The sequence below is a fragment of the Phoenix dactylifera genome, chromosome 9 (assembly GCF_051530095.1).
Source record: "Phoenix dactylifera cultivar Ajwa chromosome 9, Ajwa_hap1_PhDact_Kaust_v1.1, whole genome shotgun sequence".
Lineage (NCBI taxonomy): Eukaryota > Viridiplantae > Streptophyta > Magnoliopsida > Arecales > Arecaceae > Phoenix > Phoenix dactylifera.
The window spans coordinates 9,084,152-9,112,143 of record NC_143198.1 but is presented as its reverse complement, the minus strand read 5'-3'; the positions used below and the strand labels follow the sequence as shown (position 1 = coordinate 9,112,143).

At 37.5% G+C, this 27,992-nt stretch overlaps 1 protein-coding gene across 4 annotated transcripts; it reads right to left on the bottom strand.

Moving 5' to 3' along the window:
- Positions 1–136: 136 nt before the first annotated feature.
- Positions 137–27,986, bottom strand: LOC103718964 (5'-nucleotidase / magnesium ion binding protein). 4 transcript variants are annotated; one of them, XM_088704177.2, is made up of 10 exons: positions 27,900–27,967; positions 27,556–27,718; positions 27,399–27,459; positions 27,182–27,314; positions 14,040–14,163; positions 8,497–8,553; positions 8,298–8,394; positions 7,283–7,490; positions 478–538; positions 137–373 (listed from the first exon to the last, which is right to left on the bottom strand). In XM_088704177.2, the coding sequence occupies exons 2-10, from the start codon at positions 27,640–27,642 to the stop codon at positions 314–316; spliced, it is 888 nt and encodes a 295-aa protein (XP_088560303.2). In that variant the 5' UTR covers positions 27,643–27,718; positions 27,900–27,967; the 3' UTR covers positions 137–313. The 4 variants fall into 4 exon arrangements, 3 of the variants coding, with proteins under 3 accessions (XP_088560303.2, XP_088560304.2, XP_008806210.3); XM_088704178.2 differs by having other exon boundaries at positions 27,895–27,958; XM_008807988.6 differs by having other exon boundaries at positions 27,556–27,981.
- Between the last annotated feature and the right edge of the window lie 6 nt (positions 27,987–27,992).

The following is a 27,992-nucleotide window of genomic DNA, read 5'->3' as shown; positions in this document are numbered from 1 at the left end:
ATGCTTTATACCATAAAGCAAACTTACCAGATATCAATGGGTCAATTCAAATACCAGAGAAATTTTAAAGAGTAGGAAAGGAGGAGACTTTCACCCTGTTCTTTAAAGCAACTAATGTTCAAAGCAATAGAATTCCTTGGAAAAAATTACACACAATGATTTTAATGAATACCATGAAGTCTTAAGTATTATATTGTCATCCAGAGGACATACTTTCTGTAAGAAAGTTCTATAATCTAAGCTAGTTAGCAAACTGGGAAGACTACAAACATGTTAAAGCAGGCCAAAATGTGCACTTAAGGCACCGAAATCATTAATTGGGTGAACATAAGTGAGATACAAGCTCAACGACTCCCTTCATGGATGCGTCCTTCTGCATAAAGATGGAAAGGCATAAACGGTGAAGGGGAATGAAGTGGAAGGATAAATTGCACTGTTGGTGATAAAAAAATTGCATTATGCCTCGAAGTGGCTCACCAGATATACAACATCAAATGCTTCACGATGACTCTCAAGAGACTCTTCTATATTGTCATTCCTGAAAAGGAAAAGGTCCATATCTCTCATTAGATCACACAGAGGCTGTTACCATACTACCATAAACTACCAAGCTATCCAAATAATATAATAAAATAGATAGATTCCTTGCCATTCGTACAACTGGGAGTTTCCTTTCTCCTCTACAAATTCTTCTCCAAGAAAAACATAAAAACAGTTAGCTCTATAATTCTCCTACAAAGATGGCCAAAACTCAATGTATTGTGGTACAGAGAACCAGCAAATTACATAAAGGAAAGCTGGAAATGTGTTTTCAGAAGGCAAATGGTCATTTTTCATTCCACACCATCTATCTCCTTTGCTCCTACACTATGTCTAGCATTTGGCATTTCTATGAAAGCTTGGTATTCAGAAGTCAGAACAAATCATAGACGAGGCCACTCATATCCCTTAGCTACACGTTCCTCCTCCATATTCAAGTGAAATCAGTCTTCTACCACCTGGCTCAAGGTTCACTTTTATCTTTTAATTATGGCTTCACTTACGATCAATATGATTTTCAGATATGCCACTACAAATGTTTCAATAAGAATAAGCAATAATAGAGAATAGACATGTCAAATGGACATGATTTCCAGCTATAGTAGATGAACACAACTTCGAGAATATCAAATTGATGTCATATGACTTTGGAGTGATCCAATTAGAAATTGATGCATCATTTCAAATACCACAAGACTTAAAATTTCCCATGAGGATGCATTGAAATCTTAACAATACACTATAAGCCTTTGAAACTGTTATAAGAGCTGTTTATAGATTTCACAAAATTTAAAAAAAAATTAGGGCTTGAAAAGTAACGAGTGTTTTCAAAGTTAAAATACCCGGCATGGAAAAAGGCTCAAGAATTAATTTCTTCTTCGAAATCCAAATGCAAGGAATAATTTATTTCAAGGATCCATATGAGTTTTTCAAAGTAGCTAAGTTTTAGGATTTTAAGAAATCATAGGCCTAATATTGACTAGCAGATTTGTAGGAATATAATTTAACTTAAATTCAAAATTATTCCAGAGTTAGAACATGAGAATTCAAAAAATCTAATATACTTCAATATCCCTTTTCCAAATTCTTCTCATCCTTCCTCTTCTTCCTCCTCTTCCTTCTCATTTTTTTCCTTTCATCTCCTTAGTCCCTTGCCTCGAAATAGGCAAGGTAGGGCGGGTAAATAGGGCCCACTAGTTGACTCACCTACCTAGTGTAGTTCCCTTAGAAGGTCTGTTCCCAAGGTCACAAGATAGGTCGGTTGGGGTAAGGAAGTGAAGGAGGTGATGACATAGCAAGTGAAAATATCAATAATGGCCTCACAGGTAGCACTTTTTACTATTCATGTAAGTAAATGTCCTTGTTTCCATTTTATTTTCATTTCTATTTCCATTCACTTAAGACATCACTACATGTAAATAGGAAGTACACCTATCTGAGTTCAATAGAATTACTCAAAAAATCAAATTCCTTAAGAATTAAAAGTTGGTTTATCAGTTTTAGTTCAAACTACAAATTTCTAGCATCAAGTTAAATTTTAACTTTAAAAAGCTAGGCTATTATTTAAATCTGAAGATTTCAAAAATTCTATTATGATAAAACATTTTTCAAATCCAAAAATACAGTAGAAAAGGTCTTGCGAATTAGTTCCTAAAGTACATCACCTATTTCAGTACTATTCAGCACTTAGCGCATTGTTACGATGTTCATATTACAATTTTTGATATCCATACATATTTGTCTAAGTAAAATGGGCTATTATAGAACTGGAACTATATTACCCAGTACCACATTCACTATATTCTATAGTTCTCTTAACCCTCTCTTCAACCCGGTCACCACTCCCCCCATGGCCCACCTTCTCTCCTCTAGTGGCTCCAACACCCACCACCTTTACTTCCAATGTCAAACTGCCGTCTTTGAGCCAACCACAACTTGCTTATCTCTCCTTTGATGTGGAGATGCTAGAGACATCAAGCCCCTCCCTATCCACACCTTCAAGTCTGATGCCAAGCACCCCATAATTCATCCCAATCCCAGATTGCTGCCTTCAACAACAAGATCCCATGCACCTTCCCACCATTTGATGTCGCTTTCCCTTTGTCCAATATCCATCCTAGCTCACCAACATTCCATCCCTCCTCTCAATCTCAAGACGATCTGGCTTCTACCAGCAACCATGGAGATGGTGATGGTGACAACCCAAAGATTGAGAGAAAAGAGAAGGGCATGTGATTGAGAGAATAAGGATGGGAATGGATCACTTTTATTCTGTTTTTCTCTCATGCAGTGTTTAACCAGCAAGTCAATTAGTCATTTAACCTAGGCAGTTAGAACGGTTGAACTGCCCGAGTCACCGGTTTGGGCAGGTTTTGGGGAACTTCGGGTTTCAGCATGACCCATCCCGCAATACTCAGCAGGTGGTGGGTTGATCAGGCCAACCCAGACAGGTCAACAGGGTCTCAGAACACTGCACTAAACAACTGATAACCAAACTTCAAAGTTGCAGGAGTTCTATTATTAAGCAACCTATTCTTGCCACCAAGACAACAACATAAGAAAGTGTGATCTTTGATAGAATCACCAAAATATAAGTCAAATTATTCTTTGATACAATAGAAAGAACCTTGACTTCTTTGCAAGTACATGTTTTATTTTCAAGATTGGACTAGATTGCACACCAACAAATTTTTGTGGAGATTCAAGAGCACAAATCAAGAAATCACAATCACCAATACAAGTTAAGCTTCTTGAGGTCATGAAGATTTTAAATACTGGTGGAACAGCGAGCATCCCACCATCCAGAGTGTCAGGACGCAATGAGTTGGAAAATGGGCAGGACAAGATGAGATATCCACCACCCCGAGTATTGGACATGAGGCATCCACATGGAGCATCCCATTCCACAGAAAAAATAGGGCAGTCCCATCCTACAGTATTTAAGACCTTGGTTATGAAATCAATGTATCCATTTTATAAACTTGCAATCATCCATGTTCTTTAACAATATTAGCCTCAAGAAGATTGAACAGAATTTTTGTAACTTTCTCAAGATGAATCACAGAAAGCTGGTCTTGGAACTCATTGATATTTGATAAAACTTCACCAAGCTATCAGCTACATACTTAGAACACATTCATTAAAAAAAATGAACTTTGATATGATCCTGGCTTCTCAACAAGTATGATGATGGATAGCTCAATAAAAAACAACCAAGTGAGTCTCCTAAATAGGGAATATGTATTGGTCGATATTTAATTATAGGGTATTTTGAGTGTATACCCTCCTAAATATACAAATTGCATAAATACCCTTATAAAATTGCTAATTGCATGTATACTCTCGTAAAACACTTGTTTTGCATGTATACTCTACTTTTTCTTTTTTGCATATGTACCCATGTCATCTAACACTGTCCAAACACTAGTGGTTTAAAATTAAAATGATTGAAATACCCTCAATAGGTAGATGTGCAGAAAGAAAAATTTATAAGGGTATACATGCAAACAGCAACTTTGCAAGAATATTCATACAATTTTGCATATTTAGGAGGATACAACACTCAAAAAAACAATTTAAAAATGATCAAAACTCGGTTGAGACTTTTCAAGTATTTCATAACTCAGTTGAATCGACGAGTCAAAAAAAAGAAAAAATGGCCAAGTCACATTCTTAATTTTTCTTAGTTTAAGATATTAACTCGATTAAGTTGAAATATTTGATAACCATTTTGATAATACTATTCTCTTATTTGATTTTGATGTAGATATTATTATTAACTCTCTGGCATCTATATATTCTTTATTATTTTTAAAATATTAAAATATAATAAATTTAAATTAATTGTAGATGTTCAGATTAGTTAAATATTTTTTATCGATTTATAAATGGTAAATTGTTGTTCATTTGTTGAGATGAGAATTTCACAAAGGTATCGCAATTTATTCCATAAGATTTGATGTCAATATAGGATCATGCAGCATGATAATATTGATCTTTTTTTGTCACCCTCCTCAATTAAGAGTGACCGAATTATCTTCTCTGCCATTTGAGCATGTGCCCAAAAGCCTATTAGATTAACATTGTGACTTCTTTAATTGAAAAATGTATGCGGATCTGGTCCTTGTATTCCAATTTCAAATTAAATTAAATAAGTCACAGGAATAATCTAAAAGGCATTGAGACACATGTTCAAATGGTAGAAATCAATTCCAGTGAAGATAGTCCAGTTGCTCTTAATTGAGGAGGGTGACTAAAAAATAACAATATTAACATGTCGCATGATCCGAGGTTGATATCAATTTTTATAGAATAAATCTTGATGCCTTTATGGAATTCTCACCTCAACAAACAAACAGTAGCTCATGATTTATAAATTACTAAAAAATATTTTACTGATCTAAAGATCTATAATTAATTTAAATTGAATATGCTTTAATCTTCTTAAAATAATGATTCATAGACTCAGTAATGATAATTACATTAAAATCAAATGCGAGAATAACATTACCAAAATGGAGATTCAATATTCCAACTTGAACAAAGAAATATTTATAATGTGACCTAGCCATTTTTTCTTCTTTTAATTTGTTAATTCAACCGAGTCATGAAACACTTGGCAAATTTCGGCCGAGTTTTGATTATTTTTTAATGGGTTTTTTTAGTGTATTGCATGAATACGCTCGCAAAATTGCTATTTGCATGTATACCCTTATAAAGTTTTCTTTTTGCGCATCTAACCATTAAGAATATTTTAGTCATTTTAATTTTAAACTGCCCATTTCTTAATGGCATTAGATGGCATGGGCACATATGAAAAAAAAAAAAGAAGGGTATACATGCAATAAGTATTTTATGAGGGTATACATGACCATTAAGGGTATTTCAGTCATTTTAATTTTAAACTGCTCATTTCTTAATGGTATTAGATAGCATGGGCGCATATGCAAAAAAGAAAGAAAAAGAAGGGTATACATGCAAAATAAGTATTTTATGATGGCATACATGCGAATAGCAACTTTGCAAGGGTATTTATGCAATTTTGTACATGTAGGAAGGTATACGTGCAAAAAACCCTCAATAATAAAACCATAGAAATGATATATATTTGGAATTCCCAGCAGTAACTGAGATATAAAAAAGAAAAATCTTTTGTTTTTGTCCAGTAGTAAGAGAAGATCGGCTTCAGTTTTCCACTTAAGGTGAGGGATCACAACTAATACTACTCCTTAGTTTTAGGGCCACGGATAAATTTGAAATGTGTCAAAACAAATTTTAGATACAGAAGGATCTAAAATACTCTTCTTTATAACTAGCAAAAACATCAAGAAGCAAGAGTTAAAAGAAGTAGACAAGGTTGGAGTAAAAAATAAAAAGAAGTAGAAAAAAAACAAGAAATGAGGAAAAAAGTCTCAAAATTAGCTAAAAAATTCAATATAACCCATAACCAAATATAATTCGCCACTCCTGACAGGCCCCTATTTATAGACATTTAAACTTAAACTAATGTTTTCTAACCTTGAAAGGACTCCCAACTTACAAGTAACCTAGAACTTTGGCTTTGTTACTTGACTCCAAATGGAAATCCTAAACAACCCGAAACTCCACCACAAACTACCCAGATTCTCAAGTGAAGATAACTAAAATCTTTTCAAAAATAGTAAAATTCTTACTCCTTTGGAATCCTCCATAGAAAGTGACACCACTATAAAACACAATAAAATGTCACGAAAACCTTCTTTAAAATTGATTGGAGAAAAAATTAATGAAGTACCTGTATGATTATGTTAGTTCTCAAAATAACAAAGGTGTAAGATGCAACATGAAATGATTCTTGCATACATTACATCAGCACCAATCAGTCATCAGTATAAATGCATTCCAAATATTGAATGCCTGCTGTATGTAAAATCTTAAATCCACAATCATGAAGTCAAAATCAAAGCAATGTCATTAAGCTCGCCATGAGAATGAATGTATCATATTTAATCTTTAAGGGATAATAATATGTTGATATTTTTCAGTATATATCTGGTAGCAAAAACTGAAGTAATCTCTAATGCCATCTGTGCCAAACAAGAAAGAGCTGACCAGAGTGCCAACACAAAATGTCGCCGATCAAATGGGAGGGTCCTAGCAGAAGATGTCATGGTAGTGAACCATGGTAGTAAGCTAAGAATATCTAGATGACATGAAGTGAAGGAAAGTATAGGTGCCAGATTACAGGTTGTAAGCTGCATGCACCTTGACAAAGATTTTAGCACAGGTTGTCTCAAATCTATCCACCTTGAAAGCAAGATATCGTGTTTAGACAGATCTAGACTATATGGCTCCAGAACTTTCTTAAGCTGCAATATATGCCCATATACCGAATGATGCAGTCTGTTTTACAGCACCACAAATATCAAGCAGAAATCTTTGTAAGTCATTGTCAAGACTCAAGACGATAACAAGGATTCTAGGTTTGCCAATGGTGTCATGCCTCAAGTCTTACTCAAGCAATTAGTAGTTTGACAGTCCATGTCTAACAGAAAACTCAATGATTATCTATCTAGTTTATCGTTTTCAACTGATGCAAAATTGACAGTCCAACTAGTTATCAAGAAAATTACAGATCAGAGAACAGAGATCAAAATAATTGTGCTGAACTGTTAAGCATGACATGCAAGCATCCTTGTTTCAATAACAATATATCCCATAATATTTTAAAGGGGGGAACACATAAAGGAAATTATTTACTCACAGGAATCCAACAGAAATCCGGTTTTCATAGTTCACACCCTCAGACATGCCAAGATCTCCAATGTGATCACCAAGCAACAGTACATTGGTCCTGTTCTTTAACAAGATGCTATCGCTATCCACTCCATTAGGATCTCCCAATTTGTCATGAATAGGGGCAGCCATATCCAAGGCATGCTCATTTTTGTTTAAAACATGAATCGTCTTCCCTGTGATCGGTATTTTAAAGAGTATAAAAAAACAGAATAGAATATAAATCAATAAAAAGCACAGCATAGGTGCCACTCCTCAGTGTCGAAAAGAAGTTATGGTAGAAAATAAATAAGTTGCTACGCTTTGCGAACCCTACAGAAAGAACCAACATATGTTCAAAAAGGTCACAAAATTCTCCACTTAGTAGCAGGAATATTCCATTTAAGATGCCACACCTGCTTTCCGAATCTCCTTGGAAACTCCTCCCCACACCCACTTCCCGAGTGCTTTCTTACTAATTTTTTCCAAGAGACCCACTTGGCTGTACCTGACCTAGCACAAGAATCTTGAAATACTAATAAGTTATTGATTTTTCTGTTTTTTTTGTGTGTGAAATAGGCTTTCTTGATCATATCTCGTCTTAATTTAAAAAAAAAATCAGTTTTTGGTAACTTTCAGAAGTAGTTTAAATTGTTTTTTTATACATCTCCAATAATCTAAAATTCTCCGCACTTAGTTATATTCTACCTATTCATCAAAGATTTATCATGATAGTTCTAATAACTGACACTTTCTCGAAATCCTTCCACAGTTGTCAGATTGCATTTTTTCCCCTTGCAAATAGTTTAACTATGTAACCTTTATTGAAACTGTAAAATTGAGTTGCCATAAGAAATCGATGAAGTAAACGCATTCAAGTATCTATAATTTGTCAAAACAAGTTCAAGAAATGCAAACCCAGACAGTAAATTTCTGCATGCCAAAAACCTGAGGATTGTAAAACTACTTGAATTAAAAAGAGATATCAGAGAGCTCAAGAACACCTCTAAAGGCCATAAGACGGCCATTTTCATCAAACACCATTCTGTTAGAAACGATCTTGATGTTTTTAAAAGATCTATGAAGTTTCTGTCTGAAGACCTGGTTAGATACAAGAAGAAATAACTGACAATCATTTTCGCTTTCAAAAATTTGAACCCAGTTTTATGTAAATATAATAAGATCAGAAGGTTATGAACTGACCTCTTCTATAATGTCTGCAAGACCTGCAGAAAAAATTAAGATAGGCACACCTTTCTCCTGCATTTTATTGATAAAAGTACATTAGATTTTTTTTTTAACAAAGAATTAGCATGAATTATTCTCCATTTTACAATTCAGAAATTCTCTTCTTATCTAAGCGAAAATTTATTGCAAGAATAGGCTTTAGCAGCAGAGCATGGAAAATTGTTGAAGAAAAAACAACATAGCATTAGGCATTTAGGCATAAGATGGATGAGAATTGGTCAATTTATTAAATTAGCCTATGAAATTTTAATTAATGTGATACAAATTCAGGACACTCTTTTACTTGAATCAAGAAAAGCTTACTTTTTGAGGAAAGTCACAGGAATGAACAATTGTCTGCAGTCTAGGATGTAGGTTGAAAACAACATGTAATCCTAATCACATCATGATAGTGAAGGTGGATGCCACGGAAATAATTTAAGTTTTGTTAGAGCATAGATTACCTCAAAAATGGATCTGATCTTTGAAGTAGAACGTTTCATAGAAAAGTAGTAATAAAAACTCATTAAAAGATGAAGAAACTCAGTTGAATCATGATAGTAGCACGTGGACTCCAGGATTTTGGAGAACTACAAAGGCATGAGCGACAATGTGGTCTCCAACACTTGACAAAATTTGGGCTCATGAAGCAGTAGGCTCTGTCAAATCTGCACACATAATCTCCAAAAAATTGCCTTCCATTCAGCAAGGAAAGCAAATAAACACAGGGCTAGGTACCTTCAAGACCTCTGCGCAAGTGATGCACTCAACCTTATCATGGATTTCATGCAAGTTGTAACCAATTAGAAGTTTAGAACATTCTCTGGAAGGGTGTGACAGGGACACACTAGCTTAAATATTTAATTATTGGATGGTTAAGTCTGAAAGATTCCTAATTAGTAAGAATTTACTGGGAGAAACCCAAATAAACATGTGGATCACTATACATGTATCATACCAGAACTGGAAAAACAATGAATACCAAAATATTTTGAATCATTTTCTTCATAAGACAGATAACCATTTGGGCACCATATGAATTGGTATTCTAGAATATGGTAGCAAGTATGAAGATCTTTGGAAAATAATTTAAATTCCATTGTTTTGGCGGTGCCATCTTCAGCTTCAACAGTCAAAACAAAGAAGATCAGTTAAAACTAGGAAAATATTCAAAAATAACAAAAACGGTAAACTAATCAAAGAAAATAATATTTAAAAAGAATGTAATGTTGTTTCGGACATTTAGCTGTATCATTTTGTTCAGGCCGCATTAGACAGTCAAAAATTTAATTTTTTCTAAAAGATTACTATTAGAAAATCATCCTCAAAGTATGAATATCATTTTTATAGTACAATGAAACATGCAACAACATAGATGCATATGAAATTTGAATTTTAGAATAGCCAAATCTATGTGGAAAATTATTCTCTTAATTTCTTTTGAGATGTAATGTTGCAGTCTTCTATATCTTCTCAAACCTGCAAAATCAATGCTTAATCCAGAGAAAATGCATCCAGGATTAAAAGAAATGAAGAGATGACAAAAAAATGGCCGACATAGTTCATATGTGCAATGATGTTTCTATAGGTTATTTTTTGCTGAAATGCCAAAGTTAGCCTGGTTTGATATCGGTTTTGGCCAAAGCTGAAGCATTTGGGTTTCAGTTTGAGAGCTATGGATGACACTTCAAGGTGACAACCAGCTGCACCAAACCTGTTGACATAACTGTATACTTAAGCAAGGTTAAGTACCAGATTCCGTACAGGTACCAACCTATTATAGTGTTGGTATGCGGTATGCTATGAGATGGCGAAGCGTATCAAGTGTCAGTACGGTATGAGACTGTGTACTGGTTAGGTATCGGTATAGTACGGTACACTCAGTACTGCAAACCTTGGTTAAAAGTACTAATAAGCTGCTTAACAATTTAAAATTGATCTAGCGATATGAACTGAAATTTATTATGCATGCAATTTTTTGTTATAAATTAGCTATAAATATATTAGATACATCATGAAGTAGTTAGATTGTGTTTTTATAATTCAAACATTCCATAACCATAATATAATATGCTAAAAACAATTGGAGTATTCTTTCTTCCTAGCATCAACCAAGTATATTTTCTCATGGTTAACAACCCATTCAATAGCCAGTTTGGTGAAGAAAGATCACCCCACCAAAAAAAAGAAAAGAAAAGAAAAACAGCTCCGTTGCTTGGTGGCGGACAGTCTTTTTCTCCCTTAGGCTCCTCAGTAATCAAATATAACATCTTCGTCCCATCCTAACTTTTAAAGTTTGAATCACTAATCATATACTATACAACAAGGCTTCAGTAATAGGGATGAAAGATTTAACAACGGAAAAGAATTTGATGACCATTTAACCCAGGGCTGTCAAACAAACTGAGCAAGCCAAGCTTGCCACGAGCTCAGCTTCAGAAAAACTCAAATCCAGCTCAGTTCAGAGCTAAAAAATGAAGCTTGAACCAGCAAAACAGGCTTGAAATTAGCTTGAGATTAATTTCAAGCCAAGCCAAAAATCTACCCGCTCCAATCAGGCTAATTAAGGACCGAATATTTTTGTATTTTATATGTACACATACATAGATTCATACATACATATGTATTTGTATTAAAGCTTTAACTAGTGTACTTTTTTATTCTTTGAAACAAAAAAAAATTATTCAGGCTTGAACCAAGCATGCTTCAAGCTTGAATTGATTTCAGCTCTATTTAGGATTATCAAGCAGGCTAATTAGGCTCATATTCAGCTTGGTTGGAAATTAAGCCAAATTGAGGTTGAAATTAATTTCAAAGCAAGCTTGCTCAGACCTAAGATCGGCTCAGTTACTTCCCTAATTTAAACATTTTTGATAATCGTACTTGTTACATACTGACCCTTAAGGTATAGGAGGGGTTTAAAAGATCACATAAGAGAAGCTATGAATGTCAACAGGTCTTAAAGTTAACATGGTTACAAATTTATTACATTTAAGGCAAAGTTGACACGAGTATTCTTGCACGACTCTTTAGGATTACCTCGAAAAGTCATACTCATCATGATCAGAGCAAGAAAAATTCTTTATAATGGGAGGTTTATAATCAACCATGTGATTTAAGTAATTCTGATACAAGTGAATGTGATGCTATTTTCATATGGCCCCTAGTAATCCATGTCAGTGGCCTATAACCTTTTTTATGTTTTAAATAAATTAATTAAATTGAAAGTTCACAACCAACTGTTATACAGAGGGGGAGAGCTAACAGTAAGTTTAGGGTAGCTAAGAGTTCTTAGCAGGTAGAGTTAAAGACATCCTCAGGTTAAAATATCTTTGATGAGAATAATGTGTCAGCAAATCAGTCAAAAGGAGGTGAAGGAAACCAAAATGGATAATATTATTATTGTATTAGACACCTGATGGAGCTAACTCACAAAAATCACCTTGATAGTTGGTATGATAAAAGAGATTTAAATAGCCCTCTGTCAGACAGACTACAAAATCCTGCTGATTGCTATGACAAATACGGAAGTCCAATACTATATGCTGTTATCTTCAGTTTTGAGAACAAGGGATGATGCCAAAGCCTTAAATGAACAAGTTCATACAAATGATAAGTTAAAGTTTTAAAAGCTAGTACTGGGGTGCATGCTGGTCACTCTGATGACAAGATACATCCATACCATATCATGCTATGAGAGCATATGTGCTGAGCCATTCCAAAAAGATAAAAAAGAATTCCAAAAATAATCAAAAAAATGTTAACAAAGGATTATATAGGTGCCATGCCAACTAGTGCTAAATGTCAGTACTAGACTGGCACAGTACGTGCCAAGCAGCAAGGACTAGCATGACTAAAATATAGATTCTAGTCACAAATGATGATGAAACATATAAGGTAATGCATATCAAAGGATTGAGGAAATAGAAGAAAGAAATCCACCCTATGGGGAGCGGAGCAGGTTTATCAATTCGACCACAAGAACAACTTCATAGCCAATATATTCTAACTAGATGCCATATCTATCTCGCTTTCCACAAATTCACTGACTAATTATATGACTACTATTATGTACTTTTGCATAGCCATTGCATTGATTTGATATAATTGTTCTGTTGGCACTTGCCAGGCCATCAAGTTGGGCACATGAAAAACCTTAGAACCAACTTTTTTGTAGTTTGTTAGTTTCACCATAAGAGTCCTAAACTTCTAGGAGTAGTACAGAAGTTAGTCTAATTAGTTGTCTAATGAAAACACCCTGTTCATGTTAGATTTGAAGATGTTGCTAATTTATGGGTACATTTACATAGTTAAATGGTTAAAACTTAAAAGCGTAGAGAAGCAGTTCACAAAGTGCAATCCAATTTGCTTTCTTGTTTCATAGACTGTTAAAAAAAAAGGTTTTATAATGAAAAACTATTATTTTCCTAGCAAACAGAAAAATCCATTATGTATTATTTTGGTTTATGACTTAGTTCATTCTCTTTACTGTCTCTTCTTTATATCTTTTTTGCAACACTGTTGGCGAGAGTCTAGGTCCATCAAAATCAGTTATTAGGGATTATTTAAGACTTCCATCTACTTCATTTTTTTTGGCAACAGCTTCCACAAATTATGTTTAATATAAGATGCTTTGATTAACTAAAACAGGAAATCAAGAACTGGATATGCTCTTTTTGACCTTGCTTATCAATATTTTGTTGAAGGAAACACTGAATAAAGATTGCAGATGGGTGGAAAGGGCTCTTAGTCATTTAGTGTTATCACTGTATTTTCTTAGAATGTGGTTTCCAGGTTAAATCTACTAGATGAAGTTATAATATTCAGACCATAATAAATGCTTTGACTTCATTTCTACAATATTTATTAATAAGATCCTCAGTTATGACCATTTTGCAAAGTCAAAGATGGAGGTAGCATCTGCTTCTTATCAATTCAAGGAATTAATATCCCATAAATTCATTCATTACTATAATATCAAAAATTTCTCTAGTGTTTCCTCTCTCTATTAAACTAACCAAATTGATCATGCTTGATATTAATCCTAAACAATAGAGCCTGATTTTTTTTCTCTTAAGAAGTACAAGATCATGACTGATTACATGCTAAACTTTTGGCTGGTAGAGAGCGAAAATTTTCTGCAGTGTAAAAAAAGGTTGCAGATACTTCCTAAGTGCACCGGAATAAATGTCCCTGGATGAAACAAAACTATGGCTCATAAGCATCTCGAAATATTCCTTAGGTCACACAAGGGAATAACTTCTGAATAGCTGTTGATTGTTCTGTAAAGGAATTAAATTTCTACCTGTTCCATGATTTCTATGTGATGCAAATTGTACCCATTTCATAAAGAAGGCCCCTCCATATTTAACCCTTCTCCTACCAAGACACCTACTAGCAAACTTAATTTTAGTTTCAAACACCAACTACAGAAACTAGCACCGCTAAAGTTTTACTGAACATGGCAGCAGATGTGTCCAAATATATAAGTACCCAGATTTCAAACAAAAAAAAACTACCTCCAAGAACTCAAACAGCTCAGTGACACCATCTCTAAAAGCAATTCTAGCTCCAGCTACAGATTTCTCTATTGCATCATAGGTAAGACCCCCCTCAATAAGAAGACCATGTGTCTTCTCCCACCTGCAGTGAAGAAAACAGCATACTCACTAAGGACAAGAAATTTAGGTGCTTAAGCATATATTTCACTTGGAAATAGCATTTAACTGAGAGTCAAAGGAGAAAATGACATGATTCGCTTACATACGTAGGATCTTAGGAAAAAAACCTAATACGCAATAATTTATAGAGAATATTGAGCAAACTTTCTAATGCCTTCAGAAGCTTAAAGAGTCAAGCTATGCACACAGGAAATAAGTTAATTTTTGTAATGGTACTACAAAAACATAACAACAATCAAATATCAAAAGAAATAATTGTTACTTATATTGGACTGAGATCACAATATCTGTAAGGTGGTAAAAGTAATCATGGCAACAAACTTCAGTAAATGTGATTTTTATAAGTACAAGACTCAGAAAAGAATGAGTCCTACATTTGTGTGACTAGGTTCCGACTCAGTCGGGACAGGTTCAAGCTTTAAGAAGAACCATTTCATGATGTTCAGTTCATAATTTGACTGGGACTGAATTACCAAATCAAAGGCATACCATGAACTCCTTTTTCATGGACAAGGAAAGAGGAAAAGGTATTCTGTAATTCGTTCATGAAGAGAAGATTAATGAAGATGGAAGTAGGAGAGTGGAAAAAACACAGTAATAGTATAGAAAGTTTGTAGGTATCAAATAAGATTTCTGAGGAAGTGGGAAAGCAAAAAATGTCAATTATGGTAGAAATATGTTTTAAGAGAAAGAAAAGCAGGGGATTGTTAAATAGGATGGAGATATTATGGGTACAGACTACAGAGTATCTGTATACTGACCAAAATATGCTCTAAAGAAGATATCAATGATGTTACTTAGATAAGATTTAAACACAAGAATTTCCCAGAATTTAAATAAATAAGAACCTATTTGATTTATGTCACCTACCAGTTACAGCCAATCCAGTTTTTTAACCCCATATAACCCATCCATCGACCTTCAGTGAAAATCATCCACCCAACTGCTTATTCTCCTACATTCTCCTGATCCAATGCTAGAACACATTAAACATAACTATCATATACATCCTACTGCTACATGGAATTACACCCATTCCAGCAATCAAATGGGCTCTCTCTCTCTCTCTCTCCGTGTGCATGTGTACATTCGTGCATACATATAGACATGCACACATGTATATGCATAAATGCATGCATAGATAACAGCATGTTATTTCTTATGGCTGTTACATAGAAGAGCTACCAATGCAGTTGAGGTTACTTGATCAGGTGTGGGAAGCCATGTGTTCACCAGACTTTTGTTGAAATTAAATCTAGTGCCTTGTGAAGCCACTATATCCAAAGCCAGTTAAACTTAACATGCTCCCCTCTTTACCTCTCCTTCCTTTTGTCTTTTTTCTTCAACCAAAAAGAATCCTATCTGGTTTACTTTTTCCCCTAATTCTTCGGCATACACTATCTCCTATTCCTTCCACTTTCGCACCTATTTTACATAGATAAGTTGTGAGATTCAACTTTATTTGTGAAAATATACTAGGTTGTCAAGGTGTAATGGTTGAAGGGCTCAGTGCGAAACCAAAAGTACTAATCAGCTCAGGACAAAGGAGATAACAAAAAAAGGTTATGATTGCAACAAATCGTCTAAGGTCCATCTTCTTTTTCAAAAAATACTGCTTCAGCCTTAAGCATATCAAGTGGTAAAAACTAGCATGACTTCTCATAGATGAATGGACATTCACGTTTTAACACGAAAAGTATCTCCTTATATGAATACAACTGACTAGCAAAGAACATGAGTCAAAAAAATTATGCATTACATACACTACTAAAATTTTTAAAAAAGAAACATGGAGAACACCAGTTGTTGTCGATAATTTCCTTAGCTATCACAACAGGCAGCCAATCTAGTCACATAGCATTCTTCTACTTTCTCCAGTAACTGTATATATTAACTTTCTGCAGTTTCAATTAAAGAAAAGCGAAGGAGCCTGGCAGCCAAACAGGAGAAAGAACAGAAAGAGATATCACAAAATATAGAGATAGTTTGATCTCTTTGGCTTGCAGCAAACAAAAAGAAAAGCTGATAGGAATCACCACCTTACTAAAAATTGAAATTGTTACTAATGAGTCTGCACAAGACCACAACCACCACAACTAAATCCAAGTCCATCCATACAATAATTAAACATCATACGTTAAAAGAAGAAATAACATTTTTACAACACTGTGTAACGACTATAGCTACAGCATCTAAAAACACAGTTTTATAACTGTCCCATTTTCCTCATAATCCAGCAACCAAACAAATCAAAAGGTAATTGAAGAGTCTATGAATTTTCAGGAAGAAATTCTTATAATAGATCAAACTAATTATTGCATTATTCTATATAAAAGTTTACAGCCTTTACACACTAATAATAAGCATGCAGAACTTGCTGAGAGGCCAACAGTTGATACTGTCCGAATACAAATTTACTTGTTGCTTCAAGCCCACAGTATCAAAGTCCTGCAAACCAATTGTTTTTGAATTATAAATTTGGTTAAATGGCAGGAGAGGATATTCTTTTGATGATATTATGTAAAGCTCAAAATATGGTGATCTTTACTGTGCAAGAAGCATCAGTCATGAGACCAAAAGAAAAAAATAAGGTGCATCAGTTATGTCACCTCACATCAGAACTTTTTATATGCATAACAGTTATCTACATTTACCCTATAATATTGGCCTGAACATGAAACAAAACTGGGCCATTCTGGATTTAGCCAGAAGAAATAGGCATACTCCAGACTTGATCCTGGACCAATTTGAACATGACCACAAATCTGATAATGTACATGCATTCTCTCCACTTGACCTCAGTTTGTATGAGCCTTTTTGCACCTCACATTGTTCCTTCTCTCCATTTCAATCTAGTTTTTGTGAGAGAGTTTTGGGCCTTGATTATGAAAAGGCACACAACTAATCTTAGGTTGGCCAATCAAAAGAGTGTGGAGGGGAAGGGTGGAGGCAGGGGTAGGAGAGGGGGGATGGAGGGGGGGTGATGCCGGACAGGTGGTTTAGGTAAAAAAAAAATAAGAAGGGAAAGGAGGAAGAGGGGTTCTGGAGTCTACCAATTGATGCGGGACAGGTGATTTAGGAAAAAAAATAAGAAGGGAAAGGAGGAAGAGGGGTTCTGGAGTCCACCAGATGCCAAAGACAAGTCTTTTTCATTAAAAATACTCTACCCACAACAGAAGATATGGGGGTTCCATATATAGCCCCCTAAGCAACTACCCATGATCCCCACAAATGATCATGTAACTACCTATGATCCAATAACATCATGGTTCACTACAATAGCTAAATACAGTCATAACAAGCCAACAACTAACAAAAGACGAAAATACATAATAAATAATGAAAATACACAAGAAAATAAAACTACGGCAGCCAAAGTGCTATGCACGCCGGCGACGCCTATACACATGCTGGAAACGGTGGTCTGTGTCCCCACCAACTCCCCTCAGCTGAGAAGAGTTCGCCTCTGGCGAAACGGATGTCTGGTAATGCTCCAACAGGTCTGAAGCTCATCTCTGCTGATCCAGGTATTATCTGATCGAGGTCGACCATGCCATCTGATCAGATATCGTTGATAACCACTGTTCTGCGTACTAACAATCTGATCGTCCAAAATCTGTTCCACTGTCTGTGATTTGCGGAGAAAAAGGTATAGGAAGCAAGGCAGGAGCAGAAGATATGTTCTCAAAATTGGATGTGGGGTCAGTGTCCGGCTCATTGATGGATCTGCAGGAATAGTTGTCGGACCTCGGTAGGCAACTAAGTCTTCTACATTAAAAACTGGATTAATCCAAAAATCACTTGGAATATCCACTACATATGCATTAGATCCAACCCATTTCAGAATTTTGTATGGACCCATACTTCGGGCGTGCAATTTCCTAACGGCTCCTGGTGAAAACCGTTCAGGTCTGATTCTGATCATTACATCATCACCCACTCGAAATTCTTGATAACGTTGACGTAAGTCAACAGCCATTTTATATCTCGCATTATTGTTTTCAATTTTCTTATTAATTTCTTTATGTAAATTTTGCATGTGTTGCGCAAAAGACTCAGCGGTCTTAGAGAATCGATTGTTACGTGCTACTGGGATAAGATCAACAGGTTTTCGCGGAACATAGCCTAAGACAATTTTGAAAGGGCTCAAACCAGAGGTCCTATTCACAGAACTATTGTAGGCAAATTCAGCTGTGGATAGGAGAAGATCCTAATTACCCAAGTGGTCACCCACTAAACATCGTAGAAGGTTTCCTAGACTGCGGTTGACCACCTCAATTTGTCCATCTGTCTGAGGATGATAGGTTGTGGAATATTTAAGCTTTGTACCCATAAAATTCTAGAGGATCTTCCAAAAATAACTAACAAATTTGACATTTCACTATCGATTTTGGAAGCCCATGGAGCCTAACGACCTCATCAAAGATGATCCTCGCAACTTTGGAGGCGTCAAAAGTCTTGAAAGTGGGCAGAAAATGTGCCATCTTAGAAAACCGATCCACTACCACGAGAATGGAATCATGCTTACTTCTAGTCTTTGGCAGCCCTAGCACGAAATCCATACTAATGTCCTGCCAAGGACGGTCTGGGACAGGAAGGGGGGTATATAAGCCAGTGTTTTGTTTGCGTTGTTTGGATAAGTGACAAGTACGAGATTGACTAACAATTTTCGCGACATCCCGTTTTAAACTAGGCCAATAAAATCTTTGTTCGACCATATCAATGGTCTTATTTCTACCAAAATGGCCAGCTATTCCTCCCGCATGGAGTTCCCAAACAAGAAAATCTTTAAGGGATGTTTGAGGGATACACAGCTTGTTTCCTCGGAACAGGAAAGCTTCAACCACAAGGTAGTCACTATTGTCCCTGGTGTGACCTTCTAACACACTAGCATAGATCTCAGCGAAGTCTGGACAAGTTGCATAATCAGCAATCATACGATCAAATCCAGTAACCTTTATGCTGACTGACAAGAGTAATGCTACACGTCGGCTTAAGGCATCAGCTGCCTTGTTGTCAATTCCCGCTTTATGACATAACACGAAGGTGTATTCTTGAAGAAATTCAGCCCACTTTCCGTGTCGTGAACTCAATCGTTTCTGGGAATTCAAGTACCTCAAAGCTTCATGATCGGAATATAATACGAACTCTTGAGGTAACAAATAATGACGCCAGTGACGTAGCGCTTGGACAACTGCGTAAAATTCTTTGTCATAGGTGGAATATTTCCATTTGGCATCATTTAGCTTCTCACTGAAGTATGCGATAGGATGTTTTTCTTGGCTTAAGACACCACCTATACCTATACCAGATGCATCACAAGAGATTTCAAAAACTTTAGTGAAATCGGGGAGGCGCATTACCGGGGCTTCTGTCATTCTAGTCTTGATCTTTCGGAATGCCTTTGAGGCCGCAACGGTCCAATGAAATTCACCTTTCCGGATACAATCCGTAATCGGGGCAGTGATCATACTAAAATTCTTGATAAACCTCCTATAAAAGGTGGCTAGGTCGTGGAAGCTTCGCACCTCAAATAATGTAGTAGGCTCGGACCATTCAAGAATAGCTTGGACTTTCTGTGGGTCTGCTGAAACACCCTCAGAAGACACAACAAACCCTAAGAAGATTACACGATCAGTCATAAATGAACACTTCTTAAGGTTCGCATATAGGCTTTCTTTCCTTAGTGAATTGCAGACCAAACATAGGTGTTCAAGGTGTTGTTCCTTGTTTTTGCTATAAATTAAGATATCATCAAAATAGACTACAAGAAATTTTTCCATGAAAGGTCATAGCACTTGGGTCATAATTCGCATAAATGTGCTAGGTGCATTTGTCAACCCAAAGGGCATGACTAGCCACTCGTATAATCCATCCTTGGTTTTGATAGCTGTTTTCCATTCATCACCAGGGCAGATACGGATTTGGTGGTAACCACTCTTAAGGTCAATTTTCAAGAAGATAGTGGCACCTGCCATCATGTCAAGCATGTCATCCAATCGTGGTATTGAAAATCGATATTTAACCGTTATCTTATTGATTGCCCTGCTATCTACACACATTCTCCAAGTGCCGTCTTTTTTGGGCGTTAGAAGTGCAGGCACTGCACGCGGGCTAAGACTCTCTCGGATGAACCCCTTTTGGAGTAGTTCATCAACTTGCCGTTTCAATTCAGCGTGTTCAATCGGATTGAGTCTATAATGAGGCAAGTTCGGGAGAGTCGCCCCTGGGACCAAGTCTATGGCGTGCTGAATGTCACGCATAGGGGAAAGCTCATCAGGAAGGTCCTCAGGAAAGAGATCCTTAAATTCTTCCAGAATATGATGAACTTCCTTCGGAAAATCTATTTGAAAATCAGGAACTTCTTTGGACACTAACACAATGACTATGGATTCTTGGGCTGCTGCCTTCTCAAATTTCTTAGGACTAATGATATGAAGGCGCTTTTCAACCTTCACATCCTTCTTTCCAGCAATAGAAGGCCTAGGAGGCAAAGGGTTTAGTCAAATTTTCTTTTCTTGGTGAACAAAAGAACAGGAATTGGATTTGCCATAAATGGTCATATCCAAATCATAAAGCCACGGTCTACCAAGGATGATGTGTCCAATGTCCATGGGAATAACATCACACCAGACCTTATCATTATATTCAGAAAAGTTGATTTGGACTAGACAACGCTCAGTGACTGGTATAGCGGTTTTATCCACCCAAGACACATTATAAGGGTTAAGATGAGGCACTGTCTTTAACTGTAGCTTCTTGACAGTTCTTGTGGATACAACATTGACACTACTCCCACTGTCGATGATAACCTTGCAGCTATGTTCGCCACATTTGATATAGGTGTGAAATATGGATCGACGCCTCCAGTCATCATCTTCTTGCTTAGGTTGTGTAAGGACACACCTAACTACGCCTAAAGGAGTGGAACCCTCAAGTGAGCCGTGTTCCTCACCTTCATCTGACTCTTCAGGGTCTATCTTTGGTTCATAGACCAACTCATCCTCTTCATCATTTCTATTTTCTTCGATGACCAGTGTTTTCTTAGTAGGACATTGACTAGCTCTATGCCCAAAACCAAAACATCTGTAACACTTATCTCAAGAAATTTTGGGTGGTTCACTTAAAATTTCCTTATTCTTTTGATCATTAATTTTTGAGGATTCTGTCGCTTGATTTCTAATATTAGGCTTACTCCAAGTGTTAGTTTGACTACCGTGGGTGAACTTATGATTGGCCTCCTTAAGATCAAATCGCCTAAAGGTTGTCTTATTAGTATAACGCTCGATGTCTTGGACAAGTTGATAGGCATGTTCTAATGAATTGACCTCGCGTAGAATAAGCTCTTTTTGTAAGTCATCTCGCAATCCGGACCTAAACCTAGAAAGGGTCAATTCCACACTCTCGCGTGCATCGCATCGCATGAAGAATTCATCAAAGCGAGCGATGTACTCAGACACAGGTTTGTTTCCTTGAATCAGTCTTTGCCACTGATCTAACAGACGACTCTTATAGGATGTTGGGAGATTTTTCTTTTAACTTCTCCTTCATTTCATCCCATTGTACCACAGGGGGTTGCCTAGCTCTAGCGAGCATATTTTCTATTGTGTTCCAATGCAACTTTGCGGGATCAATGAGCTTCATTTTTGCAAAACGAACTCTGCGATCTTCAGATAGATTATACCATTCAAAGTAATGGTCCATATCAGCGAGCCAGTCAATGAAGATTTTTGGGTCGAGACGACCTTCATAACTTGGTGCATCGATCTTAATACTGCGCATTACATGCTCATCTGGTGTCTCACGCGCTCTTAGATAGTCCCTTTGGTGTTGTTGCCCAAGGCCTCTAGGGCGGGGCAGTTCAAACTCACCAAGTTCAGACTCTCCATCGTTGTGAATAACTTGGAGGTTGGTGATTGAATTTTCAGCCAAAGTCAAGCGGGTGTTCAGCCTAGTTTCAAGGTCAGTGATCCTTGCCCCTAATCTGGTTTCTAATGCTGCTATAGCATCTAACACCTGTTGATTTGGGTTAGTAGACATATCATGTGAGTAAGATGTACCGCTGCGAGTTGTCATGCTCTAGAATACGAAAATTCCTAGATATAAAAATAGCATTCAGATTAAAATCAACAATTTTGACTAAAAGGCTTATGTCAGAGTCTTGGTGGCTCTCGAATTTGCGTAAGTGATAACTAAATATCAGGACCTTAGATACTGCCAACCTTGATCTGGGTCATGCAAAATTCTTCGCAGGGTAATCTAATAAAAGTGGGGTTCTTCAAATCGATTAAGGTTTCACCAGATTCAAGTAAAATTTTCTAGTTGCCTTTTAAGGATTTGAAGATCATTTGTAAGGCTCAATATGTGTTTTCAAGGGGCACAGGCTCTTATAAAGTTAAGGTCCTATCTCAAACCGACAACATGAAGTGAAAGCAATAACAATCTAAAGATAAACTAGTTTATAGGGAAAGGCTGAAAAATTATTTAAAGAAAAGATACGACCTTTTTCTTACAGATCTGAGTCAGTGGAAGAGTTTGGACGTCAAAGTGCAGGATGCAGAACCGAAACCCGACGATTTGTAGAAGAAGCTGCTGGAAGACGGCTGACTGCGGGTATTGTTGTGGAAGCCCAACACGCTGCAGGGTCTAGATCCAACTGTAGAAGCCTGAAAGCCTGGTCTGCGAGGCAATGGGCCAAGGACTCACTTGAGCCCAAGTGAAAATGGGCCAATGGCTGATAAGTCGGCCCACTCGCCCGAGCAGAATACTATAGAAAGGACTCGAAGCTTCTGGAGTGGCTTCGGATCCCTCTGGGCAGCGAAAAAAAAAAAACTCTGAGGGAGGAGACACCGGGCGAGAGAAAGAGAAGACGAAGTCCGTTGAGGGAGGAGATCTTCGTTTGGGGGTCATGGAAGCGACGAAACGACGTGGGCGGAGGCGGCGACGGAAATCGGGGGTGGCGGCATAGAGGAAGAAGGGGTCTCGGTGAGATGAGAGGGAGAAGAAGAAAGGGGATTAGGGTTTTTAGGGGTGAGGTATGGGAGGGAGAAGATCTCAGTGAGCTGGGAGGGAGAAGAACAAGGTGGACTCGAAGGTTGGTGGGGGATGGAGGCAGCGGAGAAGATGAAGGGGGAGGTGGCGGTGTGACCGAAAGAACGGTAAGGAAGAGGTGGCGGGGTGGGGTGAAGCTGCGACGCAGCGGCGCGGCGAGGACTGAAGCGGCGCGGCGGCGCGGCGAGGACTGAAGCGGCACAGCGTGCAAAGAAGCTCGGGGCGTTGTTCGTCGGCAAGGAGGCGGTGCTGCGGCTTGCCAGCGGCAGCTCTGCGATGGAGTTCTCGGGGAAGAAAGGTACACATTTTTTTTTTTTTGACTAACTAGTGCGACTCACGTGCGATGGAGCACGTGTGCCTCACGTGGGTTGGGGCACGTGCAACTCACGTGCTTTTTTTTCTTTTTTTTTTTCTCTTTTTTTTTCTTTTTTTTCTTTTTTTTTAGAGTGGATCCGGGCTAAGAAACTGGGTAACGGGTGAGGGACTTACCCGTTAACCAGTGCTCCTTCAACCTCCCGACGGTTTCGGGAGGTGGTTCCGGACTCTGTGGCTACTGCTGCAGAGTGAATCCCGTGGCCTGCAGTGGTGGACGGCGGCCGGCCTCCCGCTCCAAGCAACGTTTCTCTCCCCGAATCTCTTCTCTGTGAGTGGGGTCTGCGGCTGCTACGGCGGAACTGAGAGACAGAGATGAAAAAAAGGAGGCGAGGCTCCTTCCTTTTTTGGTCACACGAGTTATGCGTGGTCCTTCAAGGCGCTCCGGCGTCCGTGGTGGTCGGGGTACAGCGTAAATCTCGTGCGCCCACCTGAATCCAGGAATCCAGCGCTGCTCCGCCATACGCAGGGTGAAACTTCTGTGGGAGTTTTCTGGAACAAGGAGACAGCAAAGGGATTTTTTTTTTTGTAGTCTGTCCCACTGCAGCCCAGAAAATGGCAGAGAAAGGGAAAGGGAGGGAAATAGACAGACAGGATCAGGGCGTTGGCATAGAGGCAAAGCCCTGGTTTGCTCTGATACCAAACTGATGCAGGACAGGTGGTTTAGGAAAAAAAAATAAGAAGGGAAAGGAGGAAGAGGGGTTCTGGAGTCCACCAGATGCCAAAGACAAGTCTTTTTCATTAAAAATACTCTACCCACAACAGAAGACATGGGGGTTCCATATATAGCCCCCTAAGCAACTACCCATAATCTCCACAAATGATCATGTAACTACCCATGATCCAACAACATCATGGTTCACTACAATAGCTAAATACAGTCATAACAAGCCAACAACTAACAAAAGACGAAAATACATAATAAATAAAAGAAAATACACAAGAAAATAAAACTAGGGCAGCCAAAATGCTATGCACGCCGGCGACGCCTATACACATGCTGGAAACGGTGGTCTGTGTCCCCACCAGGGGGCTTTGGAGGGGTGTGCCCATTTATCTTAATTTCTAATATTTTTTTATCCACAGTCTACATGGCCAGAATTTGCTGAAGTCTCAGTAATTTCCTGTTCCCTATCTTGCATGTAATTTATAACCAGCTGATGAGACAAGCCTAGGCCTTACTGGGATCACAATGAAGCTCTTGGATTAGAAGATTCTGCCCTTCACAAAAGTTGAAGATCACTCCTCATGATATTTGACTGAGAATTCAGATTCACTTCAAGTATTACTACAAGAAACATAAGAAGTGTGCAGTAAAAAATGAGTTTGGAAACTTGTAAGTTGCACAAACACAAGGCTTTTTAGGATATATCTGTAGTGAAGACTGCACATGGAAAGAATGACAAGATGGTTCTTGATCAACATCCAAGAATGAGGGAAGATGTACGTGATGACATGACGTCATTCCATATACAATGAAACCAATTACTGGGCATTATGCTGAAAAACTGGGAAGCACCATCCTGAAATATGACAGCTATTCATCCTTGAGTTAATATGATCAACTTGAAAATCATATAGACAACTACTGTTTGTGAGGCCCTTGCATTGGAGTTCAATGTTTGATACTATTGAGAAGCTTTGAGTGCTCCTGTGCTCATGTTGCTTTTCACCTCATATGGAAAGACAGACACTGATGTCTTTTGGCACTTTCAAGGCATATAGTGGACTCAAAGCATCCAAACAGATAGAAAATGCTAGCTTTACCAAATTTGAGACTTCTAAGAATGAGACTTTCTTATCCAAACATAATATGAAAGAGCTGTCAAAGGTGATATATAATCACATTATTGGGAGCTTTTAACTTTTATAAAGCATACGTCTTCAAAAAAAAATATCATGCCTCTTCTATTAAGCGCAGGAATGGTAGCACAAATGCATGTGGCAAGAATAATAATGAAAAAACTTGATTAGAAGAGCAAGTGTCAAAAACTTGGCATTGAACAGTCACATATTCCTATCATTCTTTGAACACATTGGAGATCATGAATTCTGAAGGAAGACAACAAGTGAACAATGCGACGATGCAAGGATATGCATAGACATGGTGAATTAAATATTGCGAACACAACTAAAATGCATGTGGCAAGAATAATAACATTGAAAAAACTTGATTAAAAGAGCAAGTCACAAAAACTTGACATTGAACAGTCCCATATTCCTATCATTCTATGAGCACATTGGAAATCATGAATTCTGAAAGAAGATAACAAGTGAACAATGTGATGATGCAAGGATATGCATAGACATGGTGAACTAAATATTGCAAACACAACTAAAATGCATGTGGCAAGAATAACAATATTGAAAAAACTTGATTAGAAGAACAAGTCACAAAAAATTGGCATTGAACAGTCAGATATTCCTATCATTCTATGAACACATTGAAAATCATGAATTCTGAAAGAAGATAACAAGTGAACAATGCGACGATGCAAGGATATGCATAGACATGGTGAACTAAATATTGCAAACACACCTATTTGCTCTTTTATAGAACTATGGCCAGAACCACTACTGTTTTGAGGTTACCTAAATTGGAGAAGAAAAATATTGTGGCAAACGAAGGATTAAGGTCAAGTTTTGTAAACTTAGACTTCGACTATGAAATATTCTGTTGGATGCATTTGATATCATGATTTGTGAAAGAATAAGTGAATGGTGTCAAAATTTTAAAGATATGAAGATTTACAGAGACATGGCGAACTGAATATTGCACCCAAGAATTTGCTTTTCTTTATATAGACCTATAGCCAGACCTTCTTTATATAGACCTATAGCCAGACCAACTATAGTTCTGAAGGTATGTATTTAAAATGATGATTATAGTTTCAATTATCCAAAAAATTAGTCACCAGACTCCAAATTAAGAGAAACTAGAAAATGACTCAAACAAGTTCCTACATTGTGAGGTGTGGCTTCCTTCTTCAAAAAAATTGGAGACAGAGACACAAAGCATATGAGTAAATTACGTTCTTCAGGGAAGAAAAGTTAGCATGAAATTAGTTTAATATTATTCATATAACAATAGGGGTTGTGCATGCTAGTTGAGAAAACGACAAAAATAGTCATAATCCTACATGGATGCTCCCTACATGTATGATATGGGGCATGATCCTAAATATTGGTAGATCTTTTAGTACAAGCCAATGACACTTAGTTAACATATGCACACACGCATAAAAACCACAAGTCAACATGCACACAAATTTAAATAAGGGTTAGTCACCCGATCTCTTTGAGGTACACTTGTAGCAGAAGTACCAACTACATTAATGCATGTGATGTCAAATCTATTTTATCCATAAAACAATTGATGGCCATCCATATTTAAGGAAATTGAAAACAGGCAAGAAGAACTTCAACCACGAAAGTTAATCTAGCCGATCTAGTCCATAACCAATTGGCAGATTTCCTCTCATTAATAGAAAATCGAACTATTAATGCGATAGGGAAGATAATCAATCTAAGGGTATGTGAAGCAAGTTTGCATCTACCACTCCTCCATTAGCTTTGTTTTCTCCTCAATGGGTATTGTGGGTGAGTACTCCAATGGGTGATAGTATTCATACAATGCTTGCCTCTTGGCATCATATTCCGGGTTCCCCTGCTGCAACAAGCCATGGCTGCCTACTCCAAAACACAAAAGAATAATCAAAACCAAACCCGTTAAACTCTAAACACATTTTTTCACTGAATGGAGAAGAGACATACTCTGGCCGCGGCAACCATCGATCCAATACCGTGTAAGCGTACCATCAAAATCAGCAATCACCTAAAACAAGTCAAAAAGAAACCAAAGATCAGATAACTTGATACTGAAATGATTACAAAAAGGATTACCAGAACAAAACAAAACGGAAAAAAGCACCTGGAGCTTGCTCCTGCCGGCATTCCGGATCGCGGCCTTCTTCTTCTCCAATGATTCTGGATCTTGGATCACGACCTCCGAAGACATGACGGTGGGATCTCTGGATCCTTCTCTCGGTCTAAGAGTTTTGGAACAGGAGCACCGGTGCCGACAAGAGCAAACCCTAGAGGAAGCAAGGGGGGAGGGAATGGGGGAAAGATGAGCGAAAGTTTGATGCGGAAATGCGTGAGAGAGGAGACGAGGGAATAAGGGCCGAGGGAAGGCTTTGGCACGAGAGTGGAGACTGGCTTGGAGGGGACGGTGGAGGAGAAGGCCGCCTTCGAGGAGGATGAAGCCTACCGTACCGTTGATGGAACGCAATCCTCCGGGCCGCCTCATGAGATGGGCCGGGCGGATGGAAAAGGCAAAATGGTATCATACCAGGAGTGTAGTTATTT

Bases quoted from the DNA above. Each gene is read 5' to 3' on its own strand.
- LOC103718964 (XM_008807988.6), bottom strand. From the start codon at position 27,933: ATGAGGCGGCCCGGAGGATTGCGTTCCATCAACGGTACGGTAGGCTTC. The intron at 14,164-27,181 runs GTAGATGCAAAC...TCTTCACTGCAG, and splicing joins ACAAAGCTAATGGAGGAGTG to GTGGGAGAAGACACATGGTC. The intron at 8,554-14,039 runs GTAGTTTTTTTT...AATAAAATGCAG, and splicing joins AGCTGTTTGAGTTCTTGGAG to GAGAAAGGTGTGCCTATCTT.